This window comes from Apostichopus japonicus, chromosome 7, assembly GCF_037975245.1.
Source record: "Apostichopus japonicus isolate 1M-3 chromosome 7, ASM3797524v1, whole genome shotgun sequence".
Taxonomy (NCBI): Eukaryota; Metazoa; Echinodermata; class Holothuroidea; order Aspidochirotida; family Stichopodidae; genus Apostichopus; species Apostichopus japonicus.
The window spans coordinates 7,664,194-7,685,057 of record NC_092567.1 but is presented as its reverse complement, the minus strand read 5'-3'; the positions used below and the strand labels follow the sequence as shown (position 1 = coordinate 7,685,057).

Sequence of the window (20,864 nt, the reverse complement as noted above, 5' to 3'; positions counted from 1 at the left end):
GGGGGGGTGCATCATGTTGCTGCATATTGGCAAAGTTAGAAATTAAGTTACTGGGAAAGTTGTGAAAGCAAAAACACTAACATTTATGTAATAGAGCAGCCTTTGCTTCACACTGGTATGCAGATAGTTTGAAAAAAAAAGCAATCTAGACCAGTAATATTGCCTAACTTTGCTTGACTTCAAAGTAATAGAGTTAGAAATTTGGGAACAACTTTATTGGCCTGCTGCACCAAACAACGTTAAAAGTACCAATTAGAAAGTGTGCTGACCAAATTAGTCTAAACCATAGGATTGCAAACATGTTACCAAGTTTTGCCTTTTGTTTTCTTTATGGATAAATTTCCAAAAATTATTAAACTTTAAAATAAGAGCTCCTTGCAATAAAATGAATGAACTTGCAATTATTGAGTCATTTTAGCATAAGCTTGTGTATCTGTGAGCAATGGAATAACTGTTGAGTAAATATTAAAAAAGGCAAACTCAAAAACAAGGGATTTTATCGTTTGCATTAAAACATCTAGTTCAGATATGATTCTTATTGTCTTTGTCTTTATCTCCTCATTAGGTAAATGTGGATTAATCTTTCTTGAGACGATCTTTGGGGTCACATGATGTGTATCTTGCACAGAATGGTTTACAATATGCTGATGGTAATGATTAGTGTATAATTAGTGTATAGCAGGACTGGTAAGCTGGGTTGTAGTTATAATTAGATTTGATTCTGGGTAGAAAGTGACTTTGTTACTGCCTAAATCCTGGAGGAACAGCAATTGTTTTGAATCTTGCTTGACCAGCAAATTCCCTAAGGGCCAGAGGGGAAGATAAAGGCCTCAACATACAGTACATACACCATATGTTAGACACTGCATGCCATACATTGTATTGTATACCAATGTGTAAAACTACACAAAGAGGTGTATGTGTTTAATATCCAGGTCCATTTCTTTGTTTTGTGTATTCATCATAAATGAAGGAACAAAATATTCAGATGACTTGATCCCTTCTAATTTATCAGTTTGTCATACTGTAGTGCTGGGTGGCAGGTAAGCGTAGTACTCGGTCTTAATAGTGCAGCCAGACTCCTCTGTATTGTCAGCCTAATTAGGCAGTAAAATGTATGGCAGGCTCATAAACAATCAATTTAATTCATAAGTGCATGTGCCCTAACAATTAAATAGAGTCACTGCACACAAAATGAGACCCATACACACACTAAGTTAGAACCATACCCACACTAAGTTAGAACCATGTAGAATGACTAACAGGAACCATAAAAATCTCTGTTTCCATCCTAACCTTTCCAACCCTTCCCCTCTCAGTACATATAATACCTAGGAAAATTGATGTCAAATTTAAATCAGAAGATAATTTAGGTTTTATGTCATTTGTCAATGAGCTATATACTAAGGGATTACAAATGGAAGTCTTTAGTGGGTTTACTGTAATGTGTGGATATGTTGTTGTCAGTCAGTAATACAAGACATGCATGTAGCTTCTGGACCATATGCATGTCCTCAGAGTAAAAACCAAAGTAATTCAGAATTCCATTCTTAGCCATTGGTCAACAGTGTTGAAGGATTCTCTTAATGTGTTCTGTTTAAGATGTACATTATTTGCACTTCAGTTATAATACTGGCCGTTTAAGAGATATTTCCAGGAAACTCCAGCACATGTGCTTTCTACATATATTTTCTGTTGCAGTACTATGGAAGATAGCCCACAAATTTGTTAGAAATATTCCAGCAATTTTCCAAATATGTCTTTTATTGGGGGGGGGGGGGTTCACAACTCATAGACCGTAACATGGAGTCGATCAGATACCACTTCAAGTGTTGTAAATAACTGTCTGTATTTATTACCTCAGATGCAAAACATATTCCTAAAGAGCAGCTTTAAGATAAAGGCAAAGGTGCTTTTAATAATGATATTAGTCCTGTGCTGTTAGCTATCTGTATGTCAGTCCAACATACCCAAAAATAAAAACAGAAATATAAAACAATATATATGCTGCCCTGATATTACAGCTATATAAAATATTCATATATACTTATTAATAAGAAACAAGGGAAGACGTTGATGTCTGTTACAAAAATGATCACAGACCCGACCAATTTTCATCTTGATAAATCTAGTGAATGGAAAGTTGAGTTATTTTATATTTTTCTTTAACCTCCAGGTGATACCATTTTCAACATTTCTTTGGTACATTTCCTCCAAGAAAATAAAAGAAAAAAGCAAGTGGGAACACATCACTGATGACATAACTTCCTTTGTGGCGGAGATTTTGGTGAGTCTTTACATAATAATTTCTCAACAGTCAGTTTGTGAAATTGTAATGGGTTGTGTTGCATACTTGTGATCAAATCTACAGGCCATATGTACGTAAGGACATCTTGCCTAACTAGTTCTATAAATAACATCAAATGTTTTTTTGATTCAAATTGTTTCATTGTGTAGAACTAACAAAATGTACTAAGAACAATGACTAGTATTTGTATTTGCAAAGAGGTAAATAGTATACTGTAGCATGTTACCTTCATGTAGCCATGTACCACATTTTAATGGCAGATGCATAGGTTATCTACTACTTGAAATCGGTTTGCAGGACTAGGAGAATGGGACCCCTTTTCAACCCCCATTTTAATATAGGATTTCAAAGGGGGGGGGTAGCAAATCCCAACTGACTCAGGTAGGTCCTGCACTATTATGGAAAGACCAGAGAATTTAAAAATGGCGGAGGTGTGGTCGTTGGCTTGTTGAAGGCAAATCTCAGTAGCCCCGTCCCTGAATTCTTTTTGAAAATTGATGTTAACTGGTGCACCCCGAGGCATAATTAGACCACCAATTAGGTCTAAAATTGGCTCCATACACCATGCAGTTTTGCCTATGAACAATGTTTTTGTAAAGTCGTAAGGGGGGGGATTGGAGCGGGCCGGTAGGGGTGTACACTCGTAGCAGTGGCCTTCTTCTCAGCTGAATAGAACATTGCCCCCTCCCACCCCTCCCCCGACTTTTATCCAAGTGTATAATTTAGAAATTTTCTGATTAATGTTGAAATACCAACATACTTTCATCTCGTCATTTCAAACGTCTTTAGGAGAAGTCACGCCTAACAATGTCAACAGTAATAATTCTCGTATTGTATAGCATGTCATCGGGAAGCGATTAGAGGGGTGGGCATAGGGTTGTGAGTCGCACGTTTTCATGCAGATGGGAACAATCTCAAGAAGTGATGGGTGCGTCAGCCCCCGCCCCGGCAATGATACGCCTTTGGGTCAACTACATGATATTCACAGGAAATGTGCTCAATTCTCAAATCTCATGCAAAATTTATTTTTAGATTAATTGTATGAGTTACGGTACTAGATTTGGGGTAACAATTAGCAATCAGGTTGGAGTGTATTACATTTTATCTGTGGATGGCAATGTTGCATCGAAGAACACATGAATAGTGCAGTTCGCATATAGATCCTGGTCTAATACCGAAATGCGCCATGTTCCCCAACGACTCGGCCGAGTTCGTGACCAGCCACAGTTTTTTGCATAGCACAATTGTACAACTGTTTAAGGCATCCATACACACACGTGGGTTATGATATACCATATAGAGTATATATACATTAGTGAGAGAGGAAAAATGGAAACGTCAAAATTGGAGTTGTCGGTGTAAGGGGTAGGCCGAGGCGCATGCCCGTTCCGAAATCATTGATCCGTCACTGGCTACTCTGTGTATATAATATGGATCAGCGCTGTAATTATGTCACTGTTCCTCTTTCTCTTCCCGGTGTCTTTGGCGTTTTTCTTCTGTTCCCTCCTTTTCTCCTTTTTTCTCTCTTTTTCCCCCTCTTTTTTTCCTTTTTTCTTCTCTCTTTTTTTCCTTCCTCTCTTTCTTATCCGGGGGGCGCGCGCCCCCAACGCCCCCCCCCTGGATGCGCGCCTGCACAAGTTTAATAAACACAAGTTTTCACTTGTTTGTAAATGCGGCGTACCAAATGTGTGCAGTTCGCATGTAGGCTACTTGTGTACGACAAAAAAAAACAGTTAAGTTCTATGCCGGCAAACAATTTACCTGCGTCCTCTTCGATGCTAGGTGAATATCACGTCTTTAACTACGATTTAAGAAACGGCTGTTTGAAACATCTCACTAATTCTTTCGGCGACTTTAACCCCTATTCATTGAGCACAATAGCATAACCTGCGTATAAACTCGTACAGGGATTATACGAGGTGTCTACGCGGCAATTTGTTTGTCAACGATTTTATACGCGATTGTACTTGTTTATACGATCCTGTGCGCGTACACATGTCCAGTTATACATGAGCGGTACTGTAGACTATTTATTTAGGAGTATTTATATAATTTCAGTTGAAAATGACCAACCTCCCTATTTTCCCCTTATTCTCCCGGTTTTTGGCCCTGAAAAATGTTATTCTCCATATTTTGGGGTCAAACAGATTAGGTCTGTATGCATCTATCAAGCTTCTTTCAGTATCCTACACTTCTTGATGCACATGAGTTACATAGGAATGGTAAGAATTAGGTTAATCTGGTTGTTGTGACTTTATTCACCAAACATATGGCTAGCAGGCATGGTTAAGGAATTTAAATTCCCCTGCCACTCTTTATCAATATCATGTCATGATAACATTTCTTCCTTGCATATTTGAGAGCTAAATACTGTTTAAAATAAACACATTTAGATGGCATTAAAACATGTATGCACTGGCATCCATAAGGGTGGTTATAACTTTCCCCCTCCCCCCCCCCCCATTGGCTTCACTTGGGCTGCAAAATCACTATCAAAGAACATTAAATATCTGAAAAGTAAAAATGCCTCAGCTAAAGTCCCCAGGGACTCCCATCAGGGCCTAGATTTATACTATATAGAAATTACATTTTTCTCTCTAACATGTATTTACATGTTTTAAACTTAGTAGAAGAAGACAGGAAGTAGAAGAGATGTTACAGAGCTATTCTGAAGCACCCGGCTAGGGCTCAGATATTTATATATATTCCACAGTGTAAAATCAGATAAAGTATTTCTATTACTGACATGTCCTCATGTGCTCAAAATTGCTAGCAGATTCCAGAAACTATGTGAAAGTACTGAAGATTTGGAGAGCTTTGCAGTACCCTTGTAAGTCCAGCCCTATAAACAGAGAACACAATTGGAAATACTTCCTACTAATCTGAGTATGTACAGCTGTGAATAAAGAATTGTCACTTATGCTTGTTTAATTTTTAACATTGCTGAGCCAGTCACTGCAGTTGGTTTTAAGAAATCTAATTGGTCTCAAAACTGATCTAACTTCACCGACCTAGTACGGTGGCTTAAAACAAAAAATAAGTGTCCCCAAATTTCAAAATTTTGAATTTGCTTTCTCAATATTTGGAATTTTGATCTCAAGATTTTCACCTCAAAAGTCAAAAAGTTTGACTTTTCCATCTCAAAACTTTTTAACTCAAAATTTTGAGGTTACAAGTGTCTTCATCTGTCAAATTTGTAGAAAGAACTGTCCATTTTGTATGGCTATTGACCAGCTGAACAGGGTACTTTATAAACCTTTGGTGATCTAAAATCTAGAAATAGACCCCCCCCCCCGAGAGTGGTTTAACTAGGTCAATGTAGCCAATGCAATCTCCAGAGGCTTGGTGCCATTAAAGGAAGAAAAATAACACATCCACCAAAGCTGACACACTAAATTAGATACAATTATCTCCTAATGAGTGGAAATTCAAAAGACATTCTGTCCTCATTACGAAAGAGAGGTGCAAAATCTCACAAATTTCTCAGTCAAGCCCAAACCATGCATGGTTGGGTTTGTGTGAGGTTGGACTCTCCATTGGGAGCTCATTAATATCACTGCACCACACCTTTATATGCCACTTCCACTAAACAACGGACAATCCGGTTCAAGTTTCATGCTTAACTGGCTAATTTTTACACTTAATACCTGGTTATTGGAAACTGAAGTGTACTTTCCTTCCTCTGAATTTTTTTCTCTGTGTTTGTCCATGTATACAGGGTAGTTAGCCAGAGACATTCACATATCTATTTCTGACTGACATTCTCAATTTCTCCTATAATTAGGACTTAAATCTCATTCACATCACTTTCTTTTCTCTTCATTAGGGTAATTTTGAAGCGAGCTACTAAGGTATCACCTATTCCACCTGTAGTTACCAGTTTTTGATGGAAGTGTTCATACTGTGTTGACAAGGACAATGAATGGTTCATCATCTGATATTTCTTCCATGTGATGGTAATCACATTAATGGTTAGTATATAACAGTGATAGTAATGTTTCAACAACCTCTGGTAGGTTTTTTGGATAGCATCTCAGATCAAGGAATACTCTTTTACCTTCATTCACTCTCACTAAATTAATTTTGTATCAAGTCTTAACTCATCCACTCAAAATACATCTGACAGAATTAATCCCTAGTAAGGACATTAAAATGATCGGATTCTTGCTGATTAATCCAGTAATTGCTATGTTTGTAATGAGCTTGTCATGACACAATATTTGCCCAAACACCCTCTGATACATTTTAACATTTGCCAAACTGAAATAAAAATTGCCGCCTGAGACTCAAATGCATAAAGTCTTCTAGAACTTCTGGCACTCCCAGAATGGTAAGACTAGAAGACAACTTGTTGGTTTGTATGAAAGTAGTTTGGGTTACCAACAAATATGTCTTCTGTTTAGGTATTTGTTTCCCTCAGATTAAAACCAAAAACTCAAAATATCATTTTAGTTATCCCATAATGTTGTAAAAAAAAACTATTTCAATGGTTCTAACTGAACACTATAGACTCAAGTACATGCCACAATAGATACTTTGAGTAAAGCACTCTTCCTTACTGTGGTCCAAAAGTTATCACAGACCTCTTGAATTTTCACCTTGATAAATCTAGTGAAAGAAAGGTTGATTTATTTTGTATTCTCTCTTTGACCTCCAGCTGGTACAGTTTTCAACATTGCATTGCAACGGTTTTCCTGTATATGTCTTTCAAGGAATTGAAAAAGAAAATTCAAACATCCAACATCACTGATGACATTACTACTTTTGTGGGTGAGTGTCTTTACAACTCAATTCTCAACTTTCAGTTTTTGAAGTGGTAATGGGTTTTGCTGAATACCTTTGATCAAGGCAATAGAGCTGTATTAAGTAATTATATTTTAGTGTATTTATGCATATTTATGCATATTAGACCACCAGACCCAAACAAGAATACAATGGGATGTATAGTTACAGCCCTGATCATAAAGTGATGTGCATATTCATGTGTGTTCTTATTTGAAAGGAATATAATACATTTATGAACTACATGCTGTCAACTTCCGAAAGTGATCCCAACATTGTGACAAGATAATTATTTCATTGGTTATTATCTTGCTTTTCCACAATTTTCTTTCATGGACCAGGCCTGGGCACTAACATATTCTTTACCACCCCAATGCAATTTGTTTGCTTCACATGTGTACTTATATAGTTCATTCCTTTTCATTTAAAGCTGAGAAGAAGTCAACCCACAACAGCATTCCATAACAAGCACATCAGTATTATTACAAAGGATAATTTAAATAACCTGCTTTCGTGTCTTCCAAGGTTAGCCAAGAACCATTTACCTTTTTTTTAAGATTTATAATATCACATTTGTTTTATCAAATCATTGCTGCTACATTTAGACAATGAGACAATGGTCATTTTTCCACACAAAATAATAGGTGTTTTGTGCATGCGTGCTGTCGGGGCCTTTTTTTTTGATGTGCTATATTTCTTATATTTCCGACTAAGGGATTGAGATGAAAGAAACTTATTCAGAATGTCCAAACTTTTCTGAAAGGAAATTTAATAAGTTAGTAACGTTGTTGTCTATCCACAATGAGAAGAAAAATCAAAACCCAAATGATTAAAAACAAAAAGAGTTGAACTGTTAATTGCAATAAACTGTTGTAATATAAATCTAAACAATGTGTATGGTAAATATGAGTCACAAATATTAAATAAATTAAACCAAGACGGGTGAACTTTTTCAACTTAAGAACTTATTCTGGTGTAGTATCAATACACAAATTGATAATTACCTGATTAGCTGAAGCAACTTCAAGGACTTGTATGGTAGAACTCTGTAATAATTTGGAATCATCCCAGGAAATGTCAATATACCTTGAAACCAACTTCTTAACTGACTGCCTGAATTGGTCTGATTGTTCTTCTTGTTCAAGCATACAAAGAATTGCAAACTGACATCCCTCTTTGGTTTCTTGCAGGTGTTTGATGATGATGTCTGCTGCTGACTTGTTGAGTCCACATGCAAAGCGATAGACATACTGGAGGTCAAGCGGGTTGATGCTGTTCAATGTTTCTTTCACTTTGATTGATGACGCTGCTGAAGACGCTCCTGCAAATCCAAGCAGACATATTATATGGGTTTCAGTGTGTATAGTTTACTGCAGGCATCATATCAAGGTGGTGATACATTATAATAGTGTTACTGTACCATGGCCTTATTTGTAGCATCCAATCGTTAATTTAATTAGCAACCATTGTATATATGTAGTTATTTGTAAAACTATCATTCACATGGTGTATGTTAATGATGTTTTGTTTGATGGTGTTATGACATCATTATTATCACTGTAATTAAAACATGAAACAGGGATTGATTCAAATTTGTGCTAGGCAGTAGACAAAATGGAGACATAATGGCATATAGTATTAATGGTCTATCTGAGGTTCAAAGAAAGATTCACTGTGCCTGAAAGAAACTCAGACAAATATGTCAACAATTAATGTTATATTTTGTGAATTAGGTTTACAACCCTATACCTAACTACATTACATGCTTCAGTGTTTCATTTTAGGTCTAAGCACATGCCCAGTGATTTTGCATATTAACCCTGAAACCTGCCTTAATTGCATGCTTTGTTACTGCTTTGTAAGTACTGACAGGCCAGTATGACAGTGAATTGTAACCCTACGGCTGCTTTGTTGCTGCATTGTTTTAAGTACTTAGAGGCCAGTGTGACAGTAAATAGAACCCTGAAACTTGCCTTAATTGCATGCTTTGTTACTGCTTTGTAAGTACTGACAGGCCAGTATGACAGTGAATTGTAACCCTACGGCTGCTTTGTTGCTGCATTGTTTTAAGTACTTAGAGGCCAGTGTGACAGTAAATAGAACCCTGAAACTTGCCTTTTTGGCATGCTTTGCTTCTGCAATGTAAGTACTGACAGGTCAGTATGGCAGTGAAGGTTGCATACTCCTATTAGCGTCTATATCAAGCTGCCCCAAGTGTTCTACTTTAGGAAAAGTGCCAATTACGAGTAGGAGAACAACTTTTTTGCTATGTTATCAATTAGGATGTGCTTTTTTTTTGGCTTGGATGTTAAAAAGCACGAATGGAAGCACATGTGGTGCAAACATTGGGTCAATTGAGGCAATTTTAGACCAGTTAGCCCTCCCAGGAGCAGCATACGAAAATTGTTTACGACTGAGTAAAGAGGTTTGTTTACAAGTGACTAAAAGTTCCGGCTCTCTTAGCAAAAATTCTGCATGGTCTTAGTACGGAAAATTGATAGTGGCAAACTTGTCAGCTATCCAGTGATGGGTAGCGTTTAGGATTAGAGACTACATTACTTTTGTGATATAGTGTGTAAGTCAATGGGGCTTTTATTGGGCGTAGGTCTGCGCACAGAACAGGATGGCTTACCACAGTGAAGTCATATGCAATGTAGTGAGTGCTATCATCATCATTATTATTCAATTTAATGTAGGTCAGTCTGACTGGCTTACCACAGTGTCCCATTGCTTATGCTACTTGCCCTGTGAGGACTTCATTAATTAAAGGTAGGGTCAATTGGGGCCAAATGTTATATGAAGTTATTTGCAGCCAAAGGGAAGAATGAGTCAAATATGCATCTCTGCTAGATGCTTGCTCACATTGTCACAACGCTTGATCAATTCAGTCTGTGAAGGGGCACATTAAACAACACAGAAAAAAGTCATAGCTTATTTTGTACATATAACAGTGAAAACTTAGAACTGGATGTATTTCTCTCAACCAGGCAAATTTGTAACATACTCTAACAGACCTCCTATTGTTTTGGTCAAGTGCTCATACTATTGTCAATGAATACAGAAATGTATGAGTGGATGTATTACTATGTTCTAGTTCTAGTTAGTTGTTTTAGTTGGTCCTTTCATGTCAGTGAAACAGAGAGCAAACTGTGGAAACTTGTAAAATATATATATATGTTAAGAATGGAATCATCGTATATTTGAAGAAGCAGCTCGTTGCATGTAATCTAAACCTCAATGTTTTTGCATTCCTGGTTAAGATTTAAATTATCATGTTTACAACAGTACACTGAGTATTTGGCATTCAGATTGATATCCTAGTGTACAACATTCATGCTGATACAAAAATACTTGTTTATTTGTTTATTACTATGGAGTACGACCTTAAGTTCCTTTTTCAGTAACAGATTACTATGCAAATTATTATGCAAATAATTGGGCATATGCATTATACTATTGACCTTAGGTGAGTTAGGGTCATCAGTGTTGCTGCTCTATAGTTCTACTCTGCTAGAATTGGTAAAGGTTTTGACAAATAGTTCTTAGCATATTACCCTCGAAATTGTCAACTTTCTTTGAAAAACAATTACAGAGAAAAGAGAGAATTTGCAGAGGATGGTTTAATTTTATGAGGTCATGGAAATAATATTTGGTTTTTCTGATATTAGGTTTTGACTGGTTTGTCACATATTTCACTCTTACAATGTCAACCAAATTACAGATTCCTTTAAATGTAATTTATTAGTTCGTGTTCTTGTCTCTATACTTGCAAACTAAAGTTGCCTAGGATGAAGATAGTCACAGCGTTTGTTTACGTTCTAACATTTTGTGTATTATTATAGTGGTAGTCGACCAGGCCATCTATGAAATCTTTGTGAGATGAGATATTATCAAAAGCTTCATTTTTAATACATTTTGGATTAGGTTGACTAAACAAATAATCGAACACTAAAAGGAACATGGAATCATATACGATTTTGTAAGGAAAATACCACATGGCTATTTTGATAAATGATTGAAAAATGATGAAAAAAAACAAAGATATTTTTAGCAGCGTTGTCTTGATGGTACCATTCATTGTGCTGTTGCCAAATGCAAAATATTACCAATTCTATATTATTCATATCTTTGTGATACAAAATGTGATGAGGATCTGGTTTATATATTTACTTCCATATTTTCTATCTTTACCTAAGCATTTTTGAGAAGCAATCATATTGAACCACAGGAAAAGCATTTTAACAATATGTGGAGATAACTGACGAGCACAAATAGCAACAATCTAGTTCATAGGTCGAATAACGTGTTTTTTAATAGATACAGAAGTCAAAGTATCCAATATGGTTATACATTCACAACAACATACGAACTTGTGTCCATCCTATGTTACCCAGATGTGTACAATTTGCTTGTAAATCCAGTGTTGTCAGCTTTTTTCAACATTGCTTTGATCTTCCTGAGGGTATCTCTACCTGTAGCGCTCTTGTCTTCAAATACAACAAGCATACATATATAAAGATCCAAACCCAATCTTTGTTATGTTGAACTGGGTCAGTGGCAAATGATGACTTTATTTGCTTACATTGTCACGCGTGTTGTATAAATGTTAATTTGCATATATACATACCAGACACTGTGGGTTGGGGGTACGAGGAGCGTAAGCTGTTTATCTATGCACATACAAGGACATACGAACAATACTTCCATCTCTTAGGTTTACTCATTATCTTACACATCTAAGATGACAAACTGTGGTCATGCATCAATATCTGTACTGAAGACTTACCTTCACTAAGAATGCACACCAGATGATGGGAGGCATAAAATTCACAGATGATTTTGTGCCATATTCGTGCTTCCGTCTTATATCGACACTGGGAAATGTCAAAAACCACTTCCTGTGCAAACATCCCAAGCCTAATATAGTTATCATAGAACTCTTGTCCAAGTTCTGAAACTAAATAGGTGTTCTCCCATGTCAGCTGCTGGTTCTTCCGTGTGAGGCCTTCAAAAGCAATACGATACAGTTTAGCTAGTTCCGTTTTAAAAGCAGACACCTCAGTATTAGCACATTTCTTGCTTTTCATATGGTTATGAACGCATGCGATCACATAAGTAAAAAATTTTGTTACTGTGCTAAATATCTCGATTTCTGGCCTCTCGTGTGCTATGTGAGCGACCATAGTGGAGAAGAGAGGGACCTGACAGAGATCTCTTAAGAAGGGGTTTCTCTGAAGCTGCTCTTCGATCCGATCTGCCAACTGGACATCATCAGCCACCGCCTTCAGCACATAGTTTCGACGTTCAGCCACCCCAAACCCTGTTAATCTGATTCGTTTTGTTTCGGGGTGTAAGTTAGGCGGGAGGTTCAATGTCCTGGTAAGTATGATGGCAAGAATATCTTGAAACATTTTCATCTCAATGATGGAGAAGATATCTGTTTCGGTTTCATTCTTGTCAGGATACTCGTCATAACTGTCAAATAACATGACAACAGACTTTGTATATACTTTGAGGATTTCCTTAATGCAAGCTTCATCCATGTCCTCATCTTTGGGCACTATGGAATTCTTTATGGCAGTGTATATAGACTGTACACCTGTCAGTTGCCTCAACTGGAGAAATATAAGTATTTCTACATCTTTGAGAGGAGATTCAGGGTTGTTAGTACACCAGTCATAGACAAACTGTGATGTAAGTGTTGATTTCCCGAACCCAGGGTCAGCCTCAATTAACGTTCTCTTTGACTTAGTTTTGGAGCTGCTCAGAATATCGTTGTAAGATTCTAGCACATCGGGCTTTTGCATGAAATCACCCTCCAGAGCCGAACAGTAAATACCTCCCTGAACAAATATAGTGTTAACCTTACACTTGCTCATGGAAGGAAATGGCTTAGCTGTTTCGTAGTGCTTTCGATAGGCTGTTTTTGCATACTTGATGAGATCGTTTTTCCTTCCTGAGATTAAAAAAAACAAAGAGTTTTTAGCACTTGAAAGGTCACACATTGTGACCTTACTTCTGAAACAAACTTATCATCGAGTGGGTTTAAGTGAGACGTGAGTGCAGTATAAAACTCAAAATTGTGAAATTCAGTTTACGTAAGGTCAAATATCAGTCACCAAGTATGTCTAGCGTACTTTGTAACTACTTTTTATTGGTGACGTAACGTCAAATCATGTAATGGGTTACCAATTTTTATTATAAAAGCTACATATTTTTAAAACACTGATAGCAATGGATACTTAACTGAATTTTTCATTAACTATGTTGCACTCACCAAAATTCAAATGCTCATGATAGCGGAGGCGAAGTCAAAGTAGAGGGTGTCAGCTATCATAATGTAATCAAATATGTCTAAGCATTGAGTTAATGTTAAATATCTCTACCAATAGCGTTGAGCTTTAACAGAAAATCCATCCACTCACTCTATAGAGCGTGGAACTGCCAATGTAACGCTTGCGTTCATTTATTAGTGAAAGAACGTCATCATCAGGTGGTAATACTTCCATGTCGTGCATGCTCTCATGTTATGGTGAACGTGTTATTTCACTATCAATCACTTAATTAGCATTGCTTACCCACTTGGTAAAAAAATTTAGAATTTCTTTAATCCTTGAGCACACAGGATGGATTTAACTAGCACATCCATGCATATGTTAAATCCTCAACATATATATCATTAAGGTAGAACATCTTCTTTCATATGTATAGCATTGGCTGAATCTCATTGAACCACTGGGTTTATTTTTCTTTGAAAGAGTTTATGAAGATGTGTATTTACCGTAGAGAGAAACGTTTTCTTTTGTATTACAAGTGAGCATATCTTCAAACAATCTAGGATAATAATTTTCTAAAATCCATTGTTCGGTGTGGAAGTGTCATCTAACGCCCGCCGCACACTGTACTAACTATTAAAACTCGACGGAGGGAACTGTCATTACTCGGGAAATCATGGATAGTTGAGCACTGTGCGTATAGGCTTAAGATTGCTACATGACTTCAGGCGCGTAGCCAAGGGGGTGGGGGGGGGGGCAAAGGGGTACCGCTCCCTCTCCTGAGCATATATTTTGTATTTTTTCATGATATCGCTATTAATTTCAAAATATAAAATGCTTAGATGCAACTTACAAGGCCTGGAAAGTGCCATTTCCAGCGATCTGGGAAGCATCTTCGCGCCAATACATGGTGGCGCTACGCTTAGATGGTTTGCCTACAGACTTCGCCCCTCCCTTTGCAAATTCCTCGCTACGCCCCTGTATGAATTTGCCGGTTGTAAGTCGGCTCCAGTCAAGTTCCTAAGCTCATTAATCAACTCCAGTAGTAATATTTGTGATATCACTTATCAAATATTATTGTCATATACTATTTATTATCAAATTACTACAGTTATACCCATGAGTAGAAAATAAATGTTAAGCGCATCGACTTGAAACATTATTGGCCTCACTAACTTTACTACACACCATAGTCTGAACAATGTAACATATAACTACTTATTAAAAGAGAATACCAATGTCCTGAAACAGCTTATACAAGTATACGAATTTAACTGGAATATGTTCTGTTTACCATTCGCTTCTGTCAGAGATTCAAAAGGAGAACACTTTCAGTTTCAATCCATTCATGGAATATTTGCTACAAAGTACTTGTTTTACATAAAATCAAACAATAACCATTGGATACGTTTTGTGAGAAAATGGGGCATTAGAATATTGATTTTTGGACATGTAGCATTACCTAAGAATTCTATTAAAATATCTCATTCAGATGTATTGTAGACGGCTTTGACCTTAGGATCGAGAATATCCAATTTGAATTACTAAGATACTATACATCCAATAATCTTGTGTTATTATTACACACAAACTAGTGCATCTACTATTGTTAAAGGAACAATTTACCTCCAGCTATATAAATGAAAGAGTCTTTAGTAAATAATCGATTCACCACTAACATTGTAGCAAATCCTTCGAAATTTACCAATCGCAGGAAATCAATGGAGGTAATGTGCATTCTTATGACTTGTGCGAGTGCATACGAACATTCATGTATAAAGATATGCTTTCAGTTACAGTACCTTCTAATTGAGCCTTAGAATGATCATCACTGGAACATAGTTCCTCATACAGCTTTCTTACACGCATCTCAATCCCAAAAAGACACATTTTCTTCAGCGCACACAGAAGTGTCATGATACTTGTTGGCTCTATTTGTCCTCTCTCTTCCATATAACGAATCATGATAAGGCCTGCACTGGCTGTAGCATTGCTCAACTCTTCTATGACGACAGGCGGATATTCAAAGAACGTAGCAAGATCAAGAACAATTTTAACAGTCAGAACGGTAGCAAGTGCAACTTTAAAACTACCAAAACCTGTTGAAAATAACGAAAGAGGATAAAAGACACCTAACTAGCACATGGAACACTCCTTCAGATATGAATGAATGTAGTAACAACGGATGCGTTAGTGATATGAACATAAATACTTTAAACTTATCGATCAAAATGTAATGACCTGTTAATCCCTTTCACTTTCAAAAGTTTGATTTTCATATGATATTATGTTGTCAAAATATATTCATGATATCCGCATTAAATTCGCCAATATTATAGTGTTTTTATAAAAGAAAAGTGAATATGGATTCTCAACTATATTAGAAAACGCTACAGTGTACCGTGGATTGTAAATAAAACAGCCTAACACAAGAAACGACAATTTACTTACTAAATGCAAATTGTTCGGTTTATAAACTTACCATTTACTGCCTTCTTCACATCTGGTTTGATGTCCACGGGATTAACATTGGCAGCCATCTTAGGTCTGTAATTTTGCATGCAAAATAAACATCAATTTGACTGGAAATTCTATGTAAAGTTCCACGGTCAAGGCATTAACTGGATTACTCAGGATATAAATGGGTTTCTAGAATATTTATACTTTGAATGGTTAGTGTTACAGTTTTTGGGCTGATTGTCTCTCTCATGTTATTGATGGTGCAAACTTTATAATTGGTATACATGATGTGTATGAATCTAACTTTTATTGTACATAACTGCGCATAACTGTACAGTTATGATACGAATTTGAATTGCTGATTATTCCGGCATATGAAAGGATTTGAAAAGAAAAAAACCGGAAGGTTTTTTCATAATTTAAAAATTGATAGAACCGAACGGGAATTGATTTTAAAGGCCTAAAAAAGGGTTAGCACAAATTGTTTGCGATATTGTACTTATATATCACTGAATTCTCCAAATAGTAGATTGGTTTTACTATACATCCAACCTATACAAATACTACTAAAGTTCTTTCTTAATAGTCGTATTGGATGCAATCAATCTGAATGAACTTGGTCTTTTATGATTATAATTGTAGTCACTTACTAGGTACACCTCAATGATGTGTGTTAGCGTAGTCACATTGACTGTCCTATATACTTTGAATGTTTGTTCACTTTATCTCTCAAATACATGTTATATTGAAAATAGTATCGACATGTCACTGTTATCCACATAAAAAAGTTGTTACGATGAACACATATATTTCTTTTCATTCACTGCAACAAATTATTACTACTCTAGAGCTGTATAGGGCACAGTTATTAATAGAGACAGAAACAGAAAGTCGACAAAACATTAATTTTAAAGTAGTTGAGTGCAACTTTACCAAACCATCTCAATGTTATTCAATATTATCTTCAAAGTAAAACGACATTGGTACTAATCACGTGTTGAGGTAAGAAAAACTATTGGATTTGCTTGATCTTGAAACATTATTAGAATTAAACTATTCTAAAGTTTATTGTCGATCACTTGAAAAATAAGATAATGTAATAAATGTTACGTAAGTACAAGGACAGTAGTCATATTATTTCGTTTGCTCTTTATTTTGAGGAGTCTGGAAGTACATGATGACATTTAATTTGAAATCAAGTATCACCTTATTGGAATTGCTTTTGCATGTTTTCATACCTATTCACATAGTTGTTCATAGTTGTACCAATTCAACATTATTTCAAAATAACATTATAAAAGGATGATATTACTTTCTATGTCCAAAGTCATTTAGCGAAATAAGGTCTTAGCTATAAAAGCACGAACTTACAATAATTCGTCAATCAAATTCCTTGTCAAATTACTGCAATAATCACAACAAATTCATAACGACAATAAAGTACAGTAGCTTTTCTTAACAAAAATTGCTCATTGGTCAACATCAATGATATTGTTTGACCAATACTCCCCACAAATGTTGAATGCTCAACAGTAACACTGCTCACAGCTCACAATCTTAACTAATAATTTGAATCACGGCGACAATACTTAACTTGAGTAGGATGATACAATACAACACGTTTTAAATTCATAACGCTTTACAGGAGTCCATTTGAGATCATACTAGCTCTGATGTATGCAACATTGCAAAGAAAGGATCAATAAAAGTCACACTGTGTCTGCCCTTGCATTCCATCGTGATATAAAACTACACTATTGTGGTAGATGTTATATAAATTAAGGGAAGCTAATGATGCGTTTGATTGTCACTTTCAGCAAGATCCAGGTAATTATGGTCAGTAACAAGTAGACCTAATGGCCGCATGGCTCAATCAGTTGAGAACAATAGTATACTTAGACGCGGTTCTTGTTTCGTTTCGCTTCGTTTTAGCATTCACTTAAAGTTCATATTGATTATATCAATCTAACGAAAACTTTATCAGATTGCTAACCTACCATCGGTGTTAACCTTATTATAATTTGTTTTACCCAGTGTTTCTTTCTTTTGATCGACCCATCAATAGATCTATCCTATCCATCATATCCATCCAATCCATCCATCATATCTATCATATCCATCATATCTATCCTATCCATCCTATCCATCCTATCCATCCATCCATCCGATACATCCATCATATGTATTCATCTTATCCACCCATCCTATCCATCCATCCTATCCATCCATCCAATCCATACATCCTACCTATCAATCCTATACATTCATCATATCAATCCATCCTATCCATCCTATCCGCCATCCATCATATGTATCCTATACATCCATCCTATCCATCCATCATATCCATCCATCCATGAACCATATCCATCCATCCATCCTATCCATTCATACTATACATTCATCATATTCATTCATACCTATTCAGCCATTCATCCTATCCATCCATCGATCCATCTACCCATTCATCCATCCATCCATCCATCCCATCCATCCATTCGATCCGTCCATCAAATCTATCCTATCCATCTTACCTATCATATCCATCCATCCTATCCATCCATCCATCCATCCTATCCATCCATCCTATCAATCCATCCATCCATCCACCTATTCATCCATCCATCCATCCTCTCCATACATACTATACATTCATCCTATCCATTCATACCTATTCAGCCATTCATCCTATCCATCCATCCATCTACCCATTCATCCATACATCCGATCTGTCCATCAAATCTATCCTATCCATCTTACCTATCATATCCATCCATCCTATCCATCCATCCATCCTATCCATCCATCCTATCAATCCATCCATCCATCCACCTATTCATCCATCCATCCATCCATCCATCCATCCATCCATCCATCCATCCATCCATCCATCCTATCCATACATTAATCTTATCCATCCATCCATCCCATCCATCCTGTCCGTCCTATCTATCCTATCCATCTTTTCTATCATATCCATCCATCCTATCCATCAATCCTATCCATCAATCCTATCCATCCATCCATCCTATCCATCCATCCATCCATCCACCCATTCATCCAACCATCCATCCTATCCATACATAAATCTTATCCATTCTATCCACCCATTCATCCATCCATCCATCCATCCTATCTATCCTATCCATCTTACCTATCCTATCCATCCATCCTATCCATTCATCCTATCCATCCATCCACCCATTCATCCATCCATCCTATCCATACATCAATCTTATCCATCCATCCATCCCATCCATCCTATCCGTCCATCCTATCTATCCTATCCATCTTACCCATCCTATCCATCCATCCTATCCATCCATCCTATCCATTCTATCCATCCTATCCATTATATCCATCCATCCTATCCATCCATCCTCTCCATTTATCATATGCATCTTATGCATTCGTCCTATCTATCCTATCCATCCATCCTATTCATCCATTCATCTTATGCATCCATCCATTCATACTATCCATTAATCCTATCCATCAATCCTATTCAGCCATTCATCATATCCATCCATCCTAACTATCAACCAGTCTATCCATCCTATCCATTCTATCCATCCTATCTGAATATTCTCTATTGGCAAACGACAGTTGTTTTCTTTTTAAGTCTTCCTTTCCGACATGGATTTTCATGGAGAGCCAACGCATTTTGCGTTGCTGGAAAATAACTGAATAAATTTATGGAGAAAGTAGGCTGCTAATTGAAAGTATTTAATAGCAGAATCCAGTAGATATGGGCAAAAACCACACCATAAGACACATCATAACAGAAATACATAGCAGAAAAGATAACGTTTCTATATGTGTGGTTAGTTTACTAAATACATTTTCTACTATAGCATCAACTGCTTCACTTACCAGTTAGATATTTCTACCAGAAACTTTCTATAAAACTGGGGTGATCAACACTTCTCGCATAACCGATGGAATCTGTAAACCGATAGAAAACTCAAAATTATGTAATAAAGAAAGTCGCGTCAACCTACGTTGGTGAAAAACCTAACGTAGTTGTTATGGTATTTAACACTATTGAAGTTGTAAATAGTATTATGAGTTACTTTTATGTTGATATCTTGTTCGTAATCGTGTTCGTTCAGCCGTTGAAAGTTTGTCACCCTGGTATTAGTATGGAAGCAGACGCAACCAACATGAAAGGCATTGAAATAGTGTCTAGTAACATAAGCATTCCGTATCATATCTTGCAGCGGCTTGTCAGTAAAACACACCAAAGTACACGTAAAGCTCTATTACCACGACTTTCCCGGGTATCATCAGGTAAAATCGAGTCGATCGGAAAATATAGTGACAAAATTATGTTAGGATCAGAGATATATAATGGAATACAAGGAACATGAGATAAGGAAAATACTGATAATATATACAACGTGAATAAGGAATGAATGCTTCAGTTTTGGTATTTACTTTCCTTTGGAAGAGAATATTTTGCTATTGCTGTGTATGTATCATAATTATATTTATTCTATGAGGAAATGGAGGGTATGATTCTAATGAGTCTAGCATCAAGATTAAAATGTAGAGTAGCCGAAATAGCGAATTACACACCACTGTAAAGATTAATGGACCATACATTGGTTGTATGCATGACTACACACAGATGTTCGTAGGATTGTGTACGGATTGTTGTCTTGTTTACACAAGAGCAGCAACGCTGCAGAAGCTCATGTAACCTTCTATTTGAGATATTTGTTTTTCTTGTGCATTAGACATACGCGAGATATCGGTGTTAATTCCTTTTCTTCCATCTCCTCTCGCCCTTGCCCTTATGATCCTTTTTAGAAGCCATACTTCTTTTTAAAGTACAGAAGGTTGTAAACATTTGTTTTGAAAAAAAAAAACATAAAGATTTTTTTATTAAATTGTCTCCATCTCAGTTAGTACCTTACATAAGTATGTAAGTGATAACTCTAACATACCGCTGGAATGTTAACTTAAACTAGTTTTGTCTCTTGAATACAATATATTCGTCGCCTGAGCCACATGTAAATGTTCCCCGCTATATCAAT

At 36.4% G+C, this 20,864-nt stretch overlaps 1 protein-coding gene and 1 long non-coding RNA gene across 5 annotated transcripts in view; one reads left to right on the top strand and one right to left on the bottom strand.

Moving 5' to 3' along the window:
- Window positions 1-8,843, top strand: LOC139970098 (uncharacterized). 3 transcript variants are annotated; one of them, XR_011793995.1, is made up of 6 exons: window positions 1-650; window positions 2,177-2,287; window positions 6,135-6,279; window positions 6,966-7,078; window positions 7,521-7,615; window positions 8,281-8,843. It is a non-coding gene; the product is annotated as an uncharacterized lncRNA (long non-coding RNA). The 3 variants fall into 3 exon arrangements; XR_011793994.1 differs by lacking the exon at window positions 1-650 and having other exon boundaries at window positions 1,780-2,287; XR_011793993.1 differs by lacking the exons at window positions 1-650; window positions 2,177-2,287 and having other exon boundaries at window positions 5,589-6,279.
- The window catches only part of LOC139970031 (uncharacterized), an 87,421-nt gene that overhangs the window by 57,182 nt on the left and 9,375 nt on the right, over window positions 1-20,864 (bottom strand). For both annotated transcript variants that reach the window (XM_071975593.1, XM_071975594.1), the window contains exons 2-6: window positions 19,699-19,770; window positions 15,848-15,912; window positions 15,168-15,464; window positions 11,877-13,046; window positions 8,095-8,411 (exon numbers count right to left, since the gene is read on the bottom strand). In XM_071975593.1, coding sequence (XP_071831694.1) covers window positions 8,095-8,411; window positions 11,877-13,046; window positions 15,168-15,464; window positions 15,848-15,905 — 1,842 coding nt within the window. In that variant the 5' untranslated portion in view covers window positions 15,906-15,912; window positions 19,699-19,770. The remainder of the gene's footprint in view (window positions 1-8,094; window positions 8,412-11,876; window positions 13,047-15,167; window positions 15,465-15,847; window positions 15,913-19,698; window positions 19,771-20,864) is intronic.